Source organism: Vanellus vanellus, assembly GCF_965231255.1.
Source record: "Vanellus vanellus genome assembly, chromosome: 15".
Lineage (NCBI taxonomy): Eukaryota > Metazoa > Chordata > Aves > Charadriiformes > Charadriidae > Vanellus > Vanellus vanellus.
The window spans coordinates 18,965,094-18,988,444 of NC_138920.1; the positions used below are offsets into that span (position 1 = coordinate 18,965,094).

At 41.2% G+C, this 23,351-nt stretch overlaps 1 protein-coding gene across 1 annotated transcript; it reads right to left on the minus strand.

Moving 5' to 3' along the window:
* Positions 1–485: 485 nt before the first annotated feature.
* On the minus strand, positions 486–7,140 carry PCK1 (phosphoenolpyruvate carboxykinase 1; the record flags this gene model as incomplete). Its single annotated transcript, XM_082491148.1, has 9 exons — positions 486–940; positions 1,539–1,634; positions 2,358–2,489; positions 2,582–2,806; positions 2,937–3,099; positions 4,067–4,254; positions 4,575–4,778; positions 5,386–5,567; positions 6,917–7,140. 9 exons carry the CDS (start codon positions 7,138–7,140, stop codon positions 486–488), a joined length of 1,869 nt encoding a protein of 622 aa, XP_082347274.1.
* Positions 7,141–23,351: the final 16,211 nt, after the last annotated feature.

Consider the following 23,351-nt stretch of genomic DNA (forward strand, 5'->3'; position numbering starts at 1 on the left):
TACAACTTCATTTTTCTAAAAAATACTTAAGCCACGAAATATGTTTAGGTAATACATATATACAGCATCTAAGTTTCTTTATTCTTTCCTGTAAAGTCTGAGACACTAGTGGTTTGTGTGGCAGAAACAATGTGCTACACCTTGAAGGCTGGATTGGTTTGGACTGTATATGCAGAACAAGGCAAGTAATTTACACACATCATGGCTATATGTGCGTCTAAGTGACAGATCAGGGTTTGAAGACCATGTGCACGTACATTCCCTCAGCTACTCACCTATTCACAACAACTGATGTAGTTATAAATCATTAGGTCTGGAGTTACTTCTAGAATGCCTCTACCTATATTCTAACTAAACTAAGACCTACTTTTCATTATAACTCCCTGCCCATCAGTGTGCTGTTATGCTTCCAGTGGTGATTTGGTAAAATGTGTTTGTCCTGTCTTAGTATGAGTGGATTGATAAATAACTGTGGCTTTGATCAGCTACAACTGTTTTATTCTCATCTCTAAGGCAAGCATTTCTCTTTCTATTTCATAGGGAAGGTCAGCATTAACTTGCACTTCGAAGTACTGTTTGATTTCTTCTATCTCCTTTTCCCAGAACTCTTTGGAGATATCAAACAGTTTGGTCAAGTTGACATCTTCTAAACCCTTCAGGTTCAAAGCAGTGTCAACAGGGATGTAACCTATGGCAGTTGGCTTGGCAGAGGCCTTCCCTTCAATTCTGTTGAACATCCACTCCAGCACACGGGAATTCTCTCCATAGCCAGGCCACAGGAATTTCCCTTGACTGTTTTTCCGGAACCAATTAACATGAAAGATCCTTGGTAGTTTTGCAGCTGGGCGATGTGCCATGCTGAGCCAGTGGGCCAAGTATTTGCCAAAGTTGTAGCCAAAGAAAGGTCTCATGGCAAATGGATCATGCATAATGATTTTGCCTGTTCAAAACACAAATGGAGAATGTAAGGTAATAAATAGCACATTTATTCTAAAGTACCAAGATCCAGATCCTCCCAGGATTTAGTACCCGTGATCCCTTAACTACCCATCTGCATCTGAAGCAAAGAGCTTTAAGAAACAATACAAGCATTATCCTTGATGTACAAAAAAAGTACAAATTTAATTAATGTTTGTAATCAGTGGAAATTAATTTCTTAAATCTCACGTCAAGCAGCCTAAATGAAGATCCTCAAGAGCTGGCTTTCATTGTTCATGTATTTATGTTGAGCTCTAACAGAAGAGAAAACTTAAGTTTATTTATCCCAGACTGTAACAAGAACTCTGTATCAAGGCTTCTGGCAATCCCATGCCTGCACCCTGTTCTGTGTGCTTGCCACCTAGGGGGTTACTTTGCCTAACTTGACTTTTACAGAGGATTTGACTTTTAATTCCATTACAAATATTTTTGTCAAAATGCCCAGGTTGCAAAATTAGCTGCCAAGACTGAAATGCAAAAGACCAGGGGAGGAGGAAAGAGCAGGCAGTCCAGAGAGGATTGATTTTAATACAGGTAGGCAGATTAAATTTTTGATTTACCTTTGTGCTCAGCAGCTGCTGTTGCTTCAGATCTCATAGCTGCTCCTATAAATATGCCATGCTGCCAGTTAAAGGCCTCATATACGAGAGGCACTCCTGTAAAGAACAAAATCACTCAGTAATTAGAGGTCCAGAAACATTTTTATAACAGGTTTTGCTACCTGAGATACTGCTGAATGCATGTTACTGTATAACGTATGCTAATTTTTCCTGGTATTTTAATCCGTTCATTTCCTGTCCTCTTTCAGCAAATAAGTTTATATGGACGTTTTCAAAACTGGCTACTGATTACTGAACGCATCCAGCTTTAGTGGCTCAGAGGTAGATATCTGGGACCTCAGAATCTCCAGCAGATTTTACTGGAAATAGTCTGGTCCTGTGGTCATGATATTAGACTCGGACCTAGCATTACTTCTATTTCTTTTCCAACTTTAGGGGACCTTTAACAGAACAATTTATTTTACCTCCTTTTCTGGAAACTGGTTCATTTCTCTAACCATTTCCTATCTGAACTAATTAAACTACAAACAAATTGAGACGAGTATAGCAATTTGCTCTGTGTCTACGTATTACCCCGGTTAGTGGGTCCTGATCTCTCTCCAGCCCTTTATTATTATTACCTGTTTTGTGTTAACATCTCACAATTCAGACATTGAAGTATCAGTGGCTGTAAGTGTATGTGTCAAAGGCTAACATGGACAAGTTAGACTAACATAGTTATTTTCTTGCTTTTGCAGCTGTGAAAGCAAAACCTGAGTCCATGTCCAGTTGTCTGTGGTCAGCACTTCAGCCTTGATACACAGCTGCTGCATCTCTTACCAGTAGGCCTGCGGCCTCCAAATATTATCCCTTCAATGGGCACGCCTTCAGGTGATTCCCATGCAGGGTCCATGATTGGGCACTGGCTGGCTGGAGTGCAGAATCTTGAGTTGGGATGAGCACAAGGTTCCCCTGTACAGAATACAATGAGAAAGTCATAACGGCAGAATTAACTTGAATTCAGCAGACAGAGCCAAGAGAGACTGTGGGGTGGGCCAAGTTACCTTTATCTGGGGTCCAAGTCTTGTTCTTCCATGAAGTCAGTGTTACTCCTGGTGTTAATGGCTCATCAATGCCTTCCCAATAGACACCTCCATCACTGGTTTCTGCTACATTGGTAAAGATGGTGTTCTTGAATATGGTTTTAATAGCATTGGGGTTTGTTTTGACCGATGTTCCAGGGGCGACACCAAAAAAGCCATTTTCTGGATTGATTGCCCTTAAGTTGCCTGGAAGTTACATGTCAAAATATAAGTAAATCAAACTATTTTAATTCTATCCAGAATTTTGTAGCATGTCTTGCCATACCTAAAAGCAATCCGTACTGGACTGTAAAACAATCCAATTTCAGTTCCATACCTTGTTCATCAAATTTCATCCAGGCGATATCATCACCCACACACTCAATCTTCCATCCTGGCAGGCTTGGGTTCATCATGGCCAAGTTAGTTTTTCCGCATGCACTAGGGAATGCTGCAGCAAAATACTTCTTTTCACCTTCTGGATTGGTAATGCCCAGGATCTATTGAAAAATTAATGCATCTGTTAAACACAGTCTTTTTTTCTTGCACTTTTCATTTTGAAGATTGCCTCCCAGCAAGTGGTAATGATAAAATATTTAATTATGCAAATTTGTTCCTACAGAAGGAGCACCACATAATACAGTTGACAAATAATTCAAACTGTATTTTATTAATCGAAAAGTCTACTCTTCTTGCCCTCAGAATATCTATAAGGAGTTTTATCTTTTTTTTTTTTTTAATGTCAGGTATGTATATAATTCAAACATTTATTTTTATTTTGCTGATTAAAGATACACAAACAGTATACAGCTGTGTTTCTCAGCTGAGACAGAAGAAAACCAGGCAATATTCTTTTGGCTGCATGACGGGAGTGAAGTGAAAGCACTTCATGTATGGATACTTCTTCACGTCTCAGACTGCATAGATACTTTTTCTGAGATTGTTCTCTTATGCATTTTGAAATTCTTTTTTTCAGTGGTATTTATGGTGGTAGAATGTTTAAAAGACAGCAGAAAGTAAATGCAGGAAGGGTACAAAGCAGAACTCATTTAGAAAGTCTAATATTTGCAAATTTTTGAGTGCATAGACCTCTTTATAATACGAAAGACAATTTTCAAAACTTGCATTAATCTTTCCCTATTAGACTTGCAGGGGCAATGTGGATTCTCAGTGATGAAGTTTAGGCTCTGCTCAACTACATGGGTCTGCCTACAAGTAGCCACTGTCAGAAGTTCCAAATCTTTCTTGGTTTCTGATTTTACAGATACTATTTTAAAATGTTTGGTACTTAACCTTGCAAGCAATTTCCTATTTCTCATAAGTCTGCCATATGATAAATTCATATCTAATATTACAGGACTATCCATATGAGAGTAATTTCATTGATAGCAAGATGTGATGTATTTTACATCTTTATAATTTAGGGTTTAATGGCTGTTCAAACATACATGATTTAATAGCTCTTACCAGCATGTGCTCAGCTAGCCAGCCCTCCTCTTTGGCAATTCTGCTGGCAATTCTGAGAGCAAAGCATTTTTTCCCCAGTAAGGAGTTTCCTCCATAACCACTGCCAAATGAAATGATCTCTCTGCGATCCGGGAGATGGGCAATCAGCGTTAACTCTGGGTTGCATGGCCAGTTGTTGATTAATGGTTCTGCAGAACAGAATGTTGTACTCATGAATGCTGCAGTTTCCATGCCGGATCACACTGTTGTTTCATCAGCATTAAGCCTCTGACAGGAACCCATACCAGATGCTTTAAAGGAAACACCCCCCAGTAGTACCAGGGATAACAATCTCCTTTCCATGAAACTCTCATTGAGCTTTAATTACTTTGAGTTCTCAATCCAGTGCTATTGCACAAACCACCCTGGCCTTCTATGGTGAGTGTCTCCCATGTGCCAAGAACACAGAGTCAGCTCTAAAACACGCCCCTGGGAATTTCCAGGGGTGACAATTTTTAATGTCTCTTACCTTTTAGAGGCAGAGGACATCCAACCGAGTGAAGGCATTTTACAAAATCCCTGTTGTTCAGGGATTTCAAAGCAGCTGTTCCCATCCGTGTCATGATCCTCATGCTGGCCACTACATACGGTGAATCTGTCAGCTCAATCCCAATCTTGGACAAAGGAGACTCAATAGGCCCCATGCTGAAGGGGATGACATACATTGTACGTCCTGGAAGACAGGGAGTAGCAAGATGTGACAAAGAGCAAAACAAGGAACTTTTGAAATAACTTCATTAACATGGAAGTTGTTTCTCACTTGTTTAAAAGCTGTTTGTCTTGTGGGTGTTTCTGATGATGTTTAAAGAGCTGTAGCTTTGTCTAATTGTGTAGCAAGAAATTTTATCTTAAATGCTGAAAGCAGCTGTTCTGCAAATTGTCTAGCCAGTAGTAAAGGTGGGTGGAGGCCAAGTTCTCTGCTGGTGTAAATCACCGAACCTGAAATTATTGGTGGGGATGGGTGTCCTCCATTCTCACCTCACTTCCTATCTGCTGCTTAGTTGCTGTGTGACTTCCTGAAAAACTATCACCCAAATTTTCCTACTTTACTTTGCCTCTCTTTGTGAAGAGAAGAATGATGGAAAGAGACCGAGGACTATCCTCGCACAGGCATTTGGATCTATGGTACAGATCCAGATGAAACCAACAAAATTACTAGTATCAGGGGTATAAACCTAAACTTTCAGCTAAAATCTTTCTTTAAAGATTACAGTAACTAGTAGCAGTAGTGTCTCTATAATCCTAGAACTTCAAATGTCAACTATCTTTTTCTTGCCTACCTTGCATGCAGCCTGGGAACCTGGTATTGAAGGCTTTCTCAAAATCTTCTTCAGACATCCAACGACCTAGCTGGCTAGTTCCAGTTTTAGGGATTGGAGTGGTATCTCTCTGTTCTTGAGTGATGATGACAGTTTTGCTCTCAATTCTTGCCACATCTCTTGGATCAGTGAGTGCCAACCAGCTGCATTTCACCAAAAATCAGGAAATTAGACTTTAATTATCAATATGGAACTTTTTACCCTTCTGCACAAAAGGGTACAATGCTTTGTAAGGCTAAAACTACAGTGACAGAGCCAGAACAACAGACAATCTCAAAAATAAGTGAGATACATTCTCTCACACAAATTGTTTCAAGACTTTCCAGTATGAATAACAAATTATATAGCCTAGAAAATTCTGGTTACACGTTAATACTCCTTTGCATCTTATCTCAGTCTCTGTTGCTAACTTCCAGGGAAAAGTTAATCTTGTTTAATTCTCATTCTCATCAGTGTGAAGTTGTTTTGCATGGGGACCACAAAATGATGCCTCAAGCAAAGCGGATGCCAAGCAAGTACTTTAAGTGTCGGTATAAAAGCTTGTGGGATCAGAATCCAGCTTAGTGGATTGGCAGAGTCCTTTAAGTTAGAGGCATCACAAAAGAAATACTGAGTATAAGCATGATCATAAAAAGTGAAGGAGTTTATTAAAAGGAGGTTCTTTTTCCCCTCTAAAGAATTTTTGCCATCTATTTACAATAGAGAGGATTGTTTTACATTTTCACCTCTGTGCATAGAAATTTTCCACAAGTATAAAAATATTCTAGTTAGGCTGTCATAACCATCATCACTACAGCTAAGCATATAATTAACAATGAATAATTTATCTGGTGAATTTTGCCCTTTTCTCTCCCAAATAGTCTGCAAACAGATTGCCAAATTCCTGCACTCAGTTATTCAAAAGTCTTTGCGGATTTCTTCCATGAAGATGACTATGTACTTGATTCCTGACTATGTACTTGTTGTTAATATTCTCCTTTCATGTGGGGTTAGTTGGGAGAGATGATGAAATATTTGAAAAAAGTATTTGCTGAATACATTACAGTCAAAGCTCATTGGCACGATATGAATAATGCCTGTACTGAATAATATTTGAACACCCACAGAACTATTTGAATGTCACAAAAAAGTATTTGATGAATAAACTCATTGACTAAAATAGTAGAATTCTTCAAAAGATGTATTTGCTAAATAATATTTAGCCATTCCTAATGATTAGTTACATAAGTCTCATGATATTATTTCAGTTCCCTGATATAACTAATCAATAGAGACAATGTACAGTTGATAGTCCAATTCAATTATATGCTTTATGTTAATTTTTAGAGGAAAAAGTTTGCTTTTCCTGAGTATTTCATCTATGTAAGCCACAGTGCCAAAATGTTCCTGGATAGCTAATATTGAAGGGTTATAAGCAGTTTTAAAAGTAAACAGGGTAGAAAATGCATATTGCAATTCAGAGTTCATACTTGACTTCCTTCAGGCTACTCACCAGTTCTCATACTTGCTCAGCTTCTTGATCATGCCTTGTTCTACCATGATGTCCAGAATTTTTTTGTTTTCTTCTTCAGAGCCATCACAGACATGAATGCTGTCAGGCTGGCACAGCTTGGCATTACTTTCAATGAAATCCCTCACTTCTGGAGGCAGGCTCTGCAAATCCCCCTGAACAACCTTGGGCATGACGTTTACCTCGGCTTTCAACTGTGGGGGCATTATTGAACCTGTAGTTGATCTTGTTGATGGCTTTGAAATACTGCTTACAATCTAAAATCAAATATATTGGGTGTGTTAGAGTACTATGACATCCTAAGCAGCATCAATAAGCTTTCCTAATAACGTATAACCAAAATGCAGAATTTGTAATACACATGTACTTCAGCTTTAAAGTCAATATAGAGAACTTAGATCACTGGTAATTTCACGCTGGAAAAAATAGAGGCTATTCTACTTACTGGCTTTAGAAGACTGAGTTGGATGTCAGAGAGGATTCTGCTGTCTCTTTCAGCTGATCCCGTTTCACTTGCTTTGGAGTACTCTTGCGATCACTGCTTTCCAAGGAAGCATCCTCCTTCCTTAAATATTCTTCGTGGTACTGTCCATCCCACTAGGTGAGGTGATGGAGGCTTGTCCTTTACGTCACCACTGGATGTGTCTTGGGACAGTGCCACTGACATTGTCATCTTGCAGAATTGTCAACAAAGCAGCCCTAACGAGGTAATCATTTAACAGGTTTGATTAATGAATGCTGACAGTGGTGACTCTTAGCCCCTGGGTTTGCTGTTTTGAAGCAGTTACAAAATGTAGCAGTTTAACCAAACTTTGATCCAATTTGGCTTTGAAACCAAAACCGTCATAACTTCTCGGTGTGTGGGTAAGGTTGAGTACAAAGAGTATCTGGAACTGGGAGCACAGGGGTCGTCCAGGCAAAGCACAGTTGTCACATTTGGTAGGCAGATGCTTGCTAGTTGGCTGTGAAGTGGAGGCTCGTCCAAGGTGTGTTTACTCACCTTGGGAACATTGCCTGATCCAGGAATAAAGTTCAACAGTGAGCGCTGACAAGCCTGAATAACTTCTACATGCGCCTGCCTGTAGGCCTTAGTTTTGTCCATGAAATTCTGAAAAAACAAGCAATGTAAATCTAAATGTTGGGTTTCCTTCAGTGCAGGAGAGAAAGTTTTTGCTTATGGCTTACTTTAGGCTCTTGCAAACTGAACAATTATTTTCTATTGCTACAAGCTCAGAAGAGGCAGATGAGCAACTGTCTCAGTAATTAATCCCTTCCTTCAAATGCTGTTTTATTTTACTGGGAGTCCTACGGTGGTCATAAAATATTAACTTATCTTTAAAGCATTACTCAAAGAAAAGGCACAAAACTGCTCAGGAATGTGGCTGCACACTTTGTTACATGTGTGAAGTGCACTGTATGCGTATGTACATATGCAGACATGTGTACATATCTGTATCTGTTGTGGCAGTATGTGATACCAACAGCCACTACTACTCCTATAACTCTGAGAGTGAGAGCATGACCTCAGACGCTTGAGGTCTTGCCTCTAACTTCCTGCCCACTTGTCTGTCTTTCAGCTCTTCACCTTCTCCATTTTAGACCACCATGCCCATAAAGGAAGGTCCCTTTGTCTGTGCAGTCTGGGTTTGTGACGATTGAAGTATTTCAGACATAACTTTAGGAATAACCCTGCTGCCATTTCATCTCGCTCTGCTCACACTCAGTCCCACCAAAGCATCTGGGGCCTGGACAAGGTGATGCTTTCATGCCAACCTGTCTCTTTTTATATTGATGGGGCTTCTAGCATGCATGTAAAATAATGTCAGTAGTAGTTTGCAGAAAAGGAAATCTAAGAATCCCAGCTGAGTTTCAGGGAGTTCTTTAAAGCAACAAAACTGATGTGACTATCCTATATAAGGGATGTTCATAACCCGCCATCCACTCAGGTTGGTGCAGTCAATGAGATGTTTCCAGCGAGGCTTTCGCTGAGGCAACCAGTGGTAATTTGCAAGCCCTGAACAGCCAGGTCTGGCAGAGCAGCACGGATCAGGATTGCAGCTCACCTTCCTGGCCTGCACGGAGCTGAATCTCACACTGCAGGAACGCTTCCCCTGGGACTGTATCCTCTATCTCTCCTGCAAAGCTTTTTATTATGTTTTGTAAATGTGAAGAAAATAGTGAAGTAAGAGGGGCTATCCTTGATGCACTGCAAGGTCAAACATTCCTGAAAAAGAAAACAAAAATCTGGCAGGATAAGAGGTGCTAAAGACCGCTGCAGACGGGGCTCTGCTGCAAGAAAAGGTAAAATCAAAGACAATTTAATAATGAGAGCGGTGGTGTTTATCTTTGGAGTCCACACACTGTGTTGCTGGTGGACCTGATCAGAAATATTCCATCAACAGTTTTATTTTTAAAACATAAAATTAAGTACTTCATTAAAATTAAATGGGGCATAATCTTCAGTAATACTAAGCAAACCTCTTTTTCAGTGAGGTCCAAAAACAGTGAGTCCTTTCTGCTGGCCAGAGAAGTCACTATACACAGAAATAACAACCGAGAGTAAAACAGCAATGCTTCAGTTGTCAGAAAAAAAGACAGTGGACCAGAAAATTATCATATTGCAGCACAAGTAAAGTCAGAATAAAAGCTTAAAATTGACAGTGTAAAACAGCAGGATTAGTCCTAGTGTGTCTTCAGTTTTGAGTGGAGGAAAAAATCCTCAAACTCAGAGCATTAGTTTCTGCCAATTAAATTATAGTCAGGCAGGTGTTGTGCAAATTTTTCTCACACTGCAATCCTAACCTCACACAATCTTGCTATACAAACTGTGGGCATCTCTTGAGAAGACACTAAATATGCCAAATCGGTGGCACTGTTACGAACATATGTCCATTAAGGATTCCAAATGTTTTTCATGTGTGATGGAAGCAGGGCTTGAGTGGAGATGTCCACTGGGAATTCTAGACACTTAAGCATCACATTACTTGTATTTAGGCAACACCTCCCATCAGAGTATCTCAAAGCATGTCACAAACACACAGTAAGCCTCAAGCCCGTATATAAAACACACAGTATTTGGTGCAATGAAATAACTGAAGCATATGCAAATCAGGGCCAAGATTTTTTCAAGAATCTTCTCATTTAGAGATTCAGCTTTTAGATACTAAACAGCAAACATTACGTTTAATCTGGAGACACTGAATTCTCATAATTCCCAGTGGCTCACAGCCACAAAAAAAACCCCACCCAAAAACAACCCACCAAAAAAAACTCAACAAAACAGAATTAGCATCTCCAATGGATCAGTTACAGTGGTCTCGAGGTGCTCACTCAATACCAGTGTGTACTGCTGTTCTGGATTCAGTGAGCTGGGAGATCTCACTAGGAAGAAACATGGGAAGTGGCATGGGGACAATGTAAGGTCTTTTTTAAAAAGAAATATTCTTGAATGTAAAGTTTATTTTCCATTTAAATGAGAGATCTTTTTTAGTAGTAACTGTATTATAATACTCATCTAATAGCTGATACAATTTCTTCAGATTGAACTTCTTTTGGCATTTTTTCTCTGTGCTTCTTGACACTTGAATGTGATGTTTATCAGGTGTCTTCTTGGAAGCTGTCACATTATTTAAATGAGTGTAAACCTGTCATTTCTGGATGATAGTGTTCAACGAGTGCCTTGAAAGGAATGTTTTCAGGATGTTTGCTTTGTTGGACACTATTCAGGGTGTTCAAAATAGAGGTTTTGAGACTTTGACTTTTACTGACTTACTGGAACTCAGTAAACATAAACATCCTTAGATGCTCAGAAAAAGTGTCATAAGAAAGCTTAACTCATCACTACAAACCGAGGTGCAACAAAGCACTCTCAATGAGATCTGAAGTTGTTAATGACATATAATAATACTCAGAAATTATACTCTCCTCCCATTGCTAATTATCCCACATATTGTCACCTCCAAAGAGTTTGACACTTGGGTTTTTTGTTATAAAATTGTAGCTTTTTTAAAAGATTCTCTGAGCTATTCCACTAATGGAAGGACATTGCTCCTTGATTGTTATTTTTGCTGTGAAGTTGTACTCAGCTGATACTGAGCGTACTGCAATTGCTGCTGGACTGGGTGCTGTACAAGACCAGATCCAAGGGCAGCCCTTGCAAGCGTACAGCTTACAAAGACCAGGGCAGGTACAGTTCCCTCAAGTTCCAGAAGAAAACATGAACTGTGCAGATTGCCTGTAGTTGCAAAAGAGTCTGTGACTGAAGCAAGTGTTTATTCCAGACCCTGCACAGCCCTGTGTTATATTTCTGCCTCACAGCCCTTTTTCTTGCAGGCAGTTCTTCAGCATTGACCCAGCTGCAGAACATCTGGAGACTCTGGCCACAAGTGCTGCGCACTCCTCTCCTTGTGCACTGCGTGAACTCTGAGACTGAGCCTCTGGGACCAGGCAGACCAGGCAGCAGCAAACTGGGAGCACAGTGCTTCCCTTCTTACTTCCCATTCTCCAACCCTACACGAGATAGTATTTGTCTTGGGCAGATTGTAAGGTATAACATTTGTGGATCACTAAGGTGATGTAACTTTTTTGCCTGTCTTCAAGTGGCTTGTTCTGATAGCAGAGGAATGAGAAAGGGAAAAAAACCCACCCAGATTTATCATAATTAGACTGCATTTTGATTAGCCTGTTCAGCATTTTCATCTTGACCACAGGCATGCTAAAACTTCTCAATACAAATGGAAGTACATCTCAGCAGAAGGTAACGTGTTACTGTGTGTTTATGTTCTCTGGTGAAAGTTACCAACCTCAGATGCTTGGTTTAGTATCAGCTTGAGTGATTGATCCTGAGCTGTATTTTAGGGAAAGTCCTGTCTGTGCCACGGTCCATGCTAAGGCTGACATTACACCACCTCAACTGACTTTACCTTAGCCAGCACAAGGTTGATAAGAACATGACTATGACTTTTTGCATGGTTACTGCATTTTTTTGGCTGGACAAACAGCTAGGAGAGAAGGGGACAAATTGTACTAAACAGTGGAAAACAGTCAGCATAAGCTTGTGTGTTTCTCATCACCTATTTAGCATCTGCTCTGCTCAGTCATACAAAGCCCAGATGGCACTGAGATTCAGCTTTGCAAATAAAAATGGTGACCCTTGCTGGAGCAAAATCTGTTTATCAGAGAAGTGTGTGTTTGCAGCTGTCAAGGGCTCCCTTCTTCCTACCTGTGGAAGGTGTAAATGACAAACCCTTGTACACAGGTTCAGGCAGCGGGAGATGTTTCAACCTCTTGCTCAAGAGCAGTATTCTGGTTTCCTGCTGGTAACTTGGGTCCTGTTCCCTGAGTACCCAGACCCCTGCACTAGAAGACAGGGATGGGGAGCAGAATGAAGCTCCTGTAATCCAAAGGGAAATAGTGAGGGACCTGCTTCAGCACCTGGAGGTGCACAAATCTATGAGGCCGGATGGGATCCACCCAAGGGTCCTGAAGGAGCTAGAAGAAGTGCTCACCAGGTCACTTTGCATCATTTATGAGCAGTCCTGGATAACTGGGGAGGTCCCAGCTGACTGGAGGTTGGCAAATGTGACACCCATCCACAAGAAGGGCCGGAAGGAGGATCCAGGGAACTACAGGCCAGTCAGTCTGACCTCGGTGCCTGGGAAGGTCATGGAACAGATCACCCTCAGTGCCATTACGTGGCACATGCAGGAGAACAGGGTGATCAGGCCCAGTCAGCATGGGTTTGTGAAAGGCAGGTCATGCCTCACAAATCTGATCTCCTGTGATAAGGTGACCTACTTAGTGGATGAGGGAAAAGCTGTGGATGTTATCTACCTGGATTTTTGCAAAGCTTTTGACACCGTTTCCTACAGCATTCTCCTGGAGAAACTGGCTGCTCACGGCCTGGACAGGTGTACTCTTCGCTGGGTAAAAACCTGGCTGGATGGCCGGGCCCAGAGAATGCTGATGAATGGAGTTAAATCCAGTTGGTGTCCAGTCACAAGTGGTGTCCCCCAGAGCTCCATGCTGGGGCCTGTTCTCTTTAATATCTTTATCAATGATCTGGATGAGGGGATCAAATGCACCCTCAGTAAGTTTGCAGATGACACTAAGCTAGGCGGGCGTTGATCTGCTTGAGGGCAGGATGGCTCTGCAGAGGGATCTGGACAGGCTGGACCAATGGGCTGAGGCCAATGGTATGAGGTTCAACAAGGCCAAGTGCCGGGTCCTGCACTTGGGTCACAGAAACCCCATGCAGCACTACAGGCTTGGGGCGGAGTGGCTGGAAAGATGCCCGGCAGAAAAGGACCTGGGGGTGTTGGTGGACAGATGGCTGAATATGAGCTGGCAGTGTGCCCAGGTGGCCAAGGCGGCCAACAACATCCTAGCCTGTATCAAGAATAGTGTGGTGAGCAGGACTAGGGAAGTGATCATCCCCCTGTACTCGGTACTGGTGAGGCCCCACCTCGAGTACTGCATTCAGTTTTGGGCCCCTCACTACAAGAAGGGCATTGAGGTGTTGGACCATGTCCAGAGAAGGGCTACGAAGCTGGTGAAGGGTCTGGAGGACAAGTCTTATGAGGAACAATTGAGAGAACTGGGGTGGTTTAGCCTGGAGAAGTGGAGGTTGAGGGGAGATCTTATCACCCTCTACAACTACCTGAAAGGAGGTTGTAGAGAGGTGGGGGCTGACCTCTTCTCCCTGGTGACAAGTGATAGGATGAGAGGAAATGGGTTCAAGTTATGTCAGGGGAGGTTTAGATTGGATATTAGGCTGCCCAAGGAGGTGGTGGATTCACCATCCCTGGAGGTGTTTAAAAAAGGGTAGATGTGGTACTTAGGGACATGGTTTAGAAGTGGTTTTGTCAGGGTAGGTTAATGGTTGGACTTGATGATCTTAAATGTCCCTTCCAACCTCAGCAATTCTATGATTCTGTGATTCTAACTGTGCTCTTTAACAGAGACTTAACTCCTCAGGCCTTAAGAAATGACATAGCAGCACCTTTTAAAATTTAAACTGGTTTATTTTTTTTCTAGGATGACATAACCCCGTCTCCTCTTGCTCCTTCCTTTTGCATGCCGTTCATTATTTCTCTGCAATCCTTCACCTGCTAGCAACACTCTGTTGTCAGTTCTCATTTCAGGGTTACACAGCTCTGTCTACCTGACTGGCAATGTGTTTTTCTCATTTATCTAAAGACTTTTATTTACCTTTTGTTTTTCTTATCACTTTTATCGCTTATTACATGCAGTCTGACCCACTGGAAACAGTTCTATATGTCCTTCATGAGCCAACTTTAAAGAAGAACGACTCTAACCAGTAAGCGTGGGTGCAGATTCAGAAGGTTTTGGTTCTGTTTCTTCCTCTGCTATGGATTTCCCATTTGACTTTGGACATGCAACTTTACATCCACAAGCTTTTATCCTCTCCACAGGAAGGGAGTTGGGATGTGATAATGCCAAATTCTCTCTGTTTGTGTGCATTTTTCCTAGTTTGGTAGATACTTCCCAGATGGAGGAGTTTAAAACCTAATTAGACAAGATCATTATCTCTTCTCATCTTTATATCTGTGGCACGGATAGTCCCTGCTGAGTCCTCTCTAGATTATTGTACTGCAAATAGTATGTTCTTATTTGAAGTGAAAAACATTTACTATAACCTGTTCTCCTTTGATAACAACACAAAAGCACCAACTTGGGCTGAACCTTGTTTTCTGTTTCAAGTGAGATTTGTTCTACATTTTTAGGAAAATAACTTTGATGAATATTTCAAGCATTTTGTAACACTGGAAGCAACAACAGGATAGAGAAGCCAATAGTGCAGAAATAAAAGCTAGGCTACATCTAAAGGTCAGAAGGCAAATGTGCCTATGTCAAGCACTACATGCCTTTTGGTCCTTGAACCTGACTGCTGTAGGAAAATCGAAATTACAAAAAAAGCAACTACCTCTGTGAAAGATCCTGTGTTTACTGGAAAACCCTGATGTGTTAACAGGCCGGGTGCAACACTGCATACTGTATGCTTATGCTTAGCACATTTCTAATAGGAAGAAGGCAACATGGGTGGACCACAATGGGATTTTTTCACTGTAAAAGCATTTTTGTTTTGTCAATGTAAATGGTTCCTACCAGACAAGTGCCACAAGTATGATTATTGCTACAAACAACACTCGGTACAGAGGTCAAGGGTTCAACTGGACCCTGGGGATCGTACTTTTTTCTTATGCTTTTAGGAAGACAGAATTCTGACTCTGCTGTACATGCTGCTTTTGACTGACCATCTGTACCTGTCTCCAAATTTACTGATTCGGGATGATTCATACACATATGAATACTGTTTACCTAAAGAGAAACCTCTTATAGATGAGCTTAAACTAAGATGTACAAATGAAGAGCAACCAACTTGCATTCTGCAAATAAAATAAATCAAGTAACCCTTTTGTTAACCTTGTGTAGTTCTGGTATTTGCACTGCAATATCACTAAGGCAGTACTTTGTTATTTTTGGTGAAAGCATAAGTGCGCTCTGCCCAGATCTTACTGTTTAAGACAGAACAGAAGAAGGGTATGAATGACAGATCAAGAGACTGTAAGTTTGTAGAGGCAGTTCTGAACAGAGTAATAATCATTATTCACAAAACACAACTCACTTCTTAGCTATTCTCATTTGCTTTCTAGGCACTCCCTCATCTTGCTGCTTAAAAAGATTATGAAGAGGAGGACTATAAGGCTGTTTATTCTTACAGGAGCATAAAAGATGTACAATTATGCTTGCTATACCCTATTTCTGTTACCTGTTCCTGATGGAAAGGCATGGGGCTATCTGGTTTTGGTCTTTAGGTGCTGATTCATCATTGTAGCAGGGAGGAAGAATCTAAGGTATCTCTTCTGATAAATATCAAGGAGCAAATCCCCTGCTGCCAGTGAAGTCACGCTAATATATATGCCTTTAAATATGCCATTAAAAGTTGTAGCCCATTCTAGATTTCTTCAGATTTTTGAATAGAGAAGCTTGATTCAGGCTCCACAGGAACTTTAGCACCCTTGCTGATTTGTGATCTGAGCTGGAAAAAAAATCACATAGGAAGCCACTGCTCTCCTGAACCCACAACCAACTCCTTACTGCTGATTTTGCAAGGTTTAATGTGCACTTGCTGCATATCCACGTGGAAGCAGAATTTGAACTCCTTTGGGTTGTACATCTCCTTCATTGATTTATTAGGACAATGATTTAATAGTCTTGTTCTCTGGTGATCCTATTAACTTCCAAGCAATGGTGCCTGTTTAGTTTTGCACAAAAAGCCGTTCTCAGGACTGTTTTCCCGATTAAAGATTAACAATGTGATAAAAGCAAGGAAACATGGGCATCCTTGGAGTTTGTTTCTTACATCAGTTGGGTTAAACCTTTACTATATTTTCTCACTGTGTATCTTCACTTTGTGTTTGGCAATCAAATTCTGCACAGCTCTAGCACGTTTCCTCCAGTTTAGTCAAAACAAGAGGAAAACTTTCTGCCTTTTCAACTTATAACTCTTTGACCCTTGCACAAACAGCAGCAGAAACCTTTACTAAGAGGCGTTGTCTTTAAAACTTTCTTTGCTATCTCTCAGATTAAAGAGTATTCTGTAGAAACAGGAGAAGTCACTGAGGTGTAGTTAACTGTATAACCATGCTAATGTCTTTTGAAATGGAAGAAGTAATATGCTTTTCAAGTAAACATCCTTCTTCCAACCAGACCCAGGCACACACAGATCTGCTGTTTGCCACAAGCAGCAAATGGAGCATTACTGGATGGCAGAATTGTTTCTAAATATATCATGATGTTAGATGAAATAGTTAATAGGTAAATTGCAATTATGGTTAATATTTTTTAGACCACTTCCTTGACTTGAGTCTGAGCAATCAATCATCCCTGGTACTTTCAGCTCCAACAAGCTTATGTTAAATACTTCCCCTTTTATATATTCCACATCTGTATGCTATTACGCCCTGGGTTTTTGTCATGCTATATAATTATAATCATTAGCAGCATGGAGCAGGATTTTAAAAGCACTGGCAATGCTTAAAAGCATTAAGTCCTTTAACTTAATAGAAGTTTCTTTGGTTCTTCTACAAGAACCACTCATATTTAAAGGGATGATTTGTCTTCTCAAAGTCAAGGTTAGCACTGGAGAGAGAGCAAAGCAAGGTTTTCCTCTTGCCTTAGGCACAACCCACATCTAGCTGATGAACGGCAAGCAAGCACTGTGCCTCTGAGAGAGCTCTGCAGCTCTCCTCACCCTCCTCTTTGCGCTGAGAAAGAGAAGTGGTAATTTATAGCCGGGCTAGACACTAGTCAATCAAGAGCCTCCAGGATGGCTTCCATCTGTCTTTGCTTTGTTATGCTCCCATCTTCCCTTTGCTTTGGGGAATATGTAAGGAAACAAGTAGGACTATATATTCTGAAGTTCCTGGGTCTGAGGTCTGACTAACTTTTATATGACTGTAGAGATGGGAACCACAGAACTGTGTTCTTTTAGGTAGACAAAAAATCCAAGTCAGATCTGAATCCTAAATGATGGCTGCTAGAACAAACTGCAGCTCCTATATCAGAACCAGATGTCTGGTGGAAAAATGAAAAAAAAAAAGATAAAATATTTTAATAATACTCTTCTTTCCAAGTGGTCAGTATATTTTCTGAAATTTGGGCTGTACAATTTCTCCTGAGAATCTTCCAGGCCAGCACTGAAGCACTAAGTTAATTTTGAATTTGCAACTTTCAGTTGCTTAGAACAGCATCCAAAAGAATATAATCTTTTTTTTTTTTTTTATCTCACTCATTAGCTGACATGCTTTCATTTTTTTTAATTAAGGCTTTTTGGTTGTCCCCTAAGACATGCTTCATCTGTGTGAAGGTAGGACACTAAAAAACAAGTTGACAACAGAAAGTACAGCAAAAAGATTTCAATCATTTAGTGACTACAACTTTTTAAAGTGAACAATACTTAAAGGAGCCACATGAATTAGAAGATTATAAAAGTATACTCACTTTCCCTGGAACAGGTGATGGTGTGAAGGAGGTTATATACTGCTGTCATTATTAAGAGCGGCAATATCTCACTGCAAAACAGATGATGAAGGTAGCAATTGTCCCTGGTGTAAGAGCAAAAGTAAAGCCGTGTGTGTTTTCAGACCGGTGTTAAGGCACAAATACCACTATGACCGGTGCAATGTGAGAAAAACATATACTTGGAAACAAAAGTGAGATATTGGAGGAAAGTGAAAATAGAAAACTTTCCAGATGTCAGGTGGAAAATTATATTAAAGCTGTCAAAATTAGTCACAACAAAGACTGGGTTTTCTAGTAGATTAACAAGAGTAATGTTTTGGAGGAGAATGAAGTTTTCAACTACAAGATGGAATATCATAAATGAAACAATTATGAGCACTGGAGGCTAAACTGGAGGTTATTTGTTTGTCTCTTTTGCTTTGGTCTCTTTTTTTTTTCTCTCTCTTTCAAGTGTATTGCAACAGTCCTGATTTACTCTGAGTATTGTGGACAGGTCAAAAATGTGTAAATAAATTACACCATTATTGCTTCACGTAGTTATCTACTCTGGGCCTAATTCCAAACCCATTTAAATCAATGGCAATCCTTCTGTTGTCATCAGAGGATTGCAGTTTTGGACCACCAATAGGAAGATGGAGGTGCAAAGCACACACAGTAAAGGCTGGTTATACAGCCTCTGCAGTCATCCAAAGTGATTTTCTAAAACACAGGAAGGAAATGAAACTGAAGACTTTGAACTACCTTCAAGGTCACATATGCTTTATGTTACAGGGTAATGGAGCCTTTCAAAAAGTCAGGTCCATCTAACAAGCATTAAGCACCCTAAATATTATAAAAGACATTATTCAGATTTAAGACTGACAATCTGAACAGACAATCCAATATTTTACTCATCAAAAAAGCCAGCTGTGCTGCTTATACTCGGACGAAAATGCAGATCAGAACAAAGTTTGCTCTGTTTCCTTAGTGCAGCCAAGGGCAGAATTTACTCTGCTGATTTAGGATTTTAGTTGTCTGTGAATTCACTTTCATGCACTGGTAGAATCTTATCAGTGATTTGTCTGCAATTTTGTGGCTGAATTTTGTTGCTTTATATAACATTACTTTAGCACAGGAGAATGTGCCTACATTGAGTTCCTTATATCCCTTAAAAAATACTCCTAACAAGCAATAATTCATATTATGTTTGCACCCCAAAATATAATTATAATGACATAAAAAATAAAAAAGGCCCTCTATTCTTTTTGCGTTAAATTTCTCATGCAGACTATTATCTTTTATAAAGAAATAGACCTTTTAGAGGAGTGGGTAGAAGCTTGACTGCAGTTAGAGGCAGATGATGCAGTAGGCAGAATTGGTAACTGAAGACTGTATACACAATAGACCATAACGTCCATTATGGAGCTGTTAACCTCTATTGTGTCAAAAGGTAATTAGAAAGTGGTTGAGTTTGTAGATTGCTGATGCAAGTGGTTCCTTTACATTCAACAAAAATGAATGGAAGGGCTATTCTGCATTTCAGTTAAATCCTTGAAAATATCAGTTTATAATGGAAATAATGACAGACCTTTAACTGTAGCTGCATGGATGGTGCTGGTATTCATAATGCAGAAGTACAAGGCAGGACAGCTCTTGGACGCTGATGACTGTTCAAGTGCAGAAAACCTCATTAAAATGACCTAAAGGAGGATATATTATTATAACAACTTTTTCCCTGAATGGCCTTTCAACTATCATAATTGCATAGTACACATAGCAACTTGAAAAGATTCAGAAATGTGTAAGAAGTATAATCTCTGGCTACAGTCACCAGCAGCATAATTATGAGAATATAGTGTGTATTCTGCATCCTGTTCTTTGGTTTTGAGAGCCCAGATTCTGTAGATGATGAATGAAGGTGGTATCTAACTAAAATATCAGCCCTAAATTGCTGGAATACATGTTCAATCTTAAACAATTGCATTGGATTTGTGTTGATACCAAGTAACATAATAGTTATGACTAATTTGCAGTTATTAAATGTAAAAAATGTATATTACTTTTGCATTCAGGATTCTGCAGATTTGTGGATAGAAGTAATTGTACTTCCTGTCTCTAAGGATAAGGCCTAGTAAGGTCAATGACCTAAAATCAGGCTTGTCGTGACATTCATTTTTCAGGAGGTGAAGGTTTTAATTTTTCATTCTTACAATTTGCCACAGTGGGCCCACCAAGGTACTTTTCATGGCTACATCCTTTGCAGTAATCAGAATCACTGGCTTTTCCAATGGTGCTGTATAGCACCTGCTATCTCAAGCACTCAAAACATAGAAACAGCGATAACGTCCCTGCCAAATTCAGTGGAAAATGGGACACGTGGTTACTGGGTATCCAACAGTGTTAACTGTGCTCAGAAACATTACTGGCTTTGTGCAAAACACCAACTCGTCTGATGGAACAGTACAGCTAAACAGGCCGGCAGCATTTGCTGCTATTTTGTGCTAAGGATATGTCACAAATGCCAGTTTTAATGGGTTACTTACACAGGCAAGGAAACCCACAAATTGGTTAGCGGCTTTGTTTTGTTTAAAGTTCAGTACATGGCTTAGCAGGACCTGGACCACGCTGTGTTACAGTCACTTTGCAATGTACTGTACTTTGCAACGCACTGAACTAATATTTAGAGATAAAGCTCCAAACCCGTCCTTTTCACTAGTGTATAATGAAGTATTAATAGCAATTGGGCGCTATAAAATATTTGATGGTTGGAAATTGCTAGTCTAGAAGGGTACACAAGATTAAATGTTAAGTCTCTCGAATCGTACAAGTTGACCTCAAAGACATTTTTACAATGCCTTTGAAGAACTCTTAAGTCTAAAATTTCTTGTTCTCATTGAATAACCCAATCATGGCCTAAAGTATAGTGTAACGATGCTTATATATTGTTTTACTACCTCTGCAAACGTACTTTAGCCGATTTTGTAAAATACTTCAGCTCCCAGGGTAAGAGCTGCTGTGGCACTAGCAGTCCGACAGCTCTTCAGCAGCACTCCAGCCATGCCGCACCTGGGCTGAAGTGTTTCCTTGAGAGAAACATGGGAAGTACTTAAAATATTTTGCAAGCGGGCAAAGCAATTGAGCTCAGCCCCGTGGTCTCCAGACAAGTGGGAGCAGAAGGTTAAGGGCCTACAATTAAGACCAAGACATCTTCACCTAGGTTTTGAATGTGACAAAATGGCAGGCTGCTTTTTACAGGAGGCCTTGCTGCCTGGTGGTGTGGATTTGCTGTGCTTTCTCTGTGAGGAGAAGAGCTCTTTGCTGAGCACCGGGCACAGGCCTTGCATGGGGAGGCCTTTAGAGTTTCGCCCACGTCAGGCCCTTGCACTTCTTGGGGAATTAACACCTGAGGAACCAGCTCTTCCCCACGGGAGATGCTGCCCACGAGTGGGCTTCCCCCCCCGCGGCTACCGCTGAGGGGGCGGGCCCCCCCAAAGGCGCGGGGCCGCCCATGCCAAGAGGCACAAGAGGGAAGGGAGCCCTCGGCACTAAGCCCCTTCTCTGCCCACCCCTCCCCGAGGGGAAGCAGCCGGGCCCCAGCCACACTCGCTGCCGGATGGGCCGCCAAAGTTGCCCCTCCGCCCGCCCCTTTGGGGCCGCTGCCGCCGCGGGAGCCGGAAGGAGGGCGGCGGCCGGGAACGGGGGACCCCTTGCTGCCGCGGGGCCGTGAGGTGAGGTGGGGCGGGGGGACCCCCTGGCCCAGGAGCAGGGGCAGTTTCAGGGGGTGAGGGCCGGCCGGGAGCCCCTGAGAGTGGGGCTGCGGGCAGCGGTGGTTAGTGAGGCAGCGGGGGTCGGAGGGGGTGGGCGGGCGTGCTGTGGTGTGCGGCGTGCGGCAGGCCTGTGGGCGAGCAGGCCGGCAAGGTGGTTCGAGGGCTGGAGTGCGAGGCAGGGCCGGGGGGGTGGCCTGAAAGCCTGTCGTTTGCCCTCGTTTTTAACCGCCCCTTTTGAACATGTTCACTCAGCAGCGTACCTGGCCCTAGGGCTGCTGGAGCCTTTCGCCAAAGTCAGGGGTGCAGAAAAAAACAGGGACAGAATAGAAGCATGTGACGGGGACAAGATAACCCCAGGGAAGGAGAGGAGCAGTGCCAGCTATCGCAGTTTGGGACTTGACATGTGGATGGGGACAAGTGTACCCCCAGTGTCATCCCCGCCTCCCGAAGAGGGTGAACACCACTTGCTGACACTACAGACAGTGTGTCTGGAGGCAAAGGAAGAGGAGTTGGAGGAATTCTGTCAGGTCACTGCCGCCCCACAGAAGGGGCCAGCCATGGCGGCGCTGGCCATTGGGGCAGTTGTGCCGCAGCTGGGGCAGGGTGTGCAGCGCAGTCTGCCAGCAGGCACGGCTGCAAGTGTGGGGGAAGGAGCTGGTGCTTTTTATGACTTAGGGCTGATGCAGATTAACATTTTGCAAGAAAAAGGGCAAGCAAAGAATTCAGAAGCCAATAGAGGAATCACCAGGTATGCTACTGATTGAGGTACAACTTCTGGATGTGATCCAAGATGGCGATACATTGGCTGTTAGCTTGTATTGTCACACTGATTCATGTGACATATTAATTTTTCTAGGCATTCGGATTTCTTGGACTTAAGTATCCAATCCTCTGTACAGCTTTTTATAATTTCATCCCATGTTTAAAAAGGCAAACTAAAAATTTACCCGTTCTAGATGACTAACTTGTTGAAGTTCAGACAAGTTTTTAATTCAGTTTGCCAGTTTGGTGCTATTTGGTTTAGCAGCCTAGATCTCTTAAGTATTGTTAGGCAGATTCCCTTCTTCTACATTAGTACAATGCAGCAGTCATCATTAAACCTGGATGTGTAATATGGTCTCATTTGAAATGCATTTCAATAAAAGTACATGCAAACATTGGTATTTATTGTGTGCTAGCTATTTGTTTTATAATAACATATTTTATTTATTTTAAAACTCATGTGCCACCCGAGATAATTTCTGAAGTATGATCATGTTTATCTTGATGCAAAAAAGTATCACAACCTTGTTAATTGCTATATGACAAAGAAAAATATATAAGCGTTACAATTAGGCTGCAAAAGTCCTATATTTGGTAAAAAATTGAGAGCATACTTTCTTGTCATTTTCTTTTAAAAGGTAAATGTACTGAAATGAAATTTAAAATTTTTTTTTTTTTTAAAAAATGAGGATAGAAGTTTCTCTCTTCTCAGTCCTGTAATCTTAAAGTGACGCTCTGAAATGTGATATAAAATTTTCACGAGCTAGGGCTCAATTTTAGTAATTGTTCATCTCCCAGTTAGGCTGCTGTATGTTAAATGCAAATTTTTTTGTTGCATTTAAGGCTGGAAATCAAAATGAATT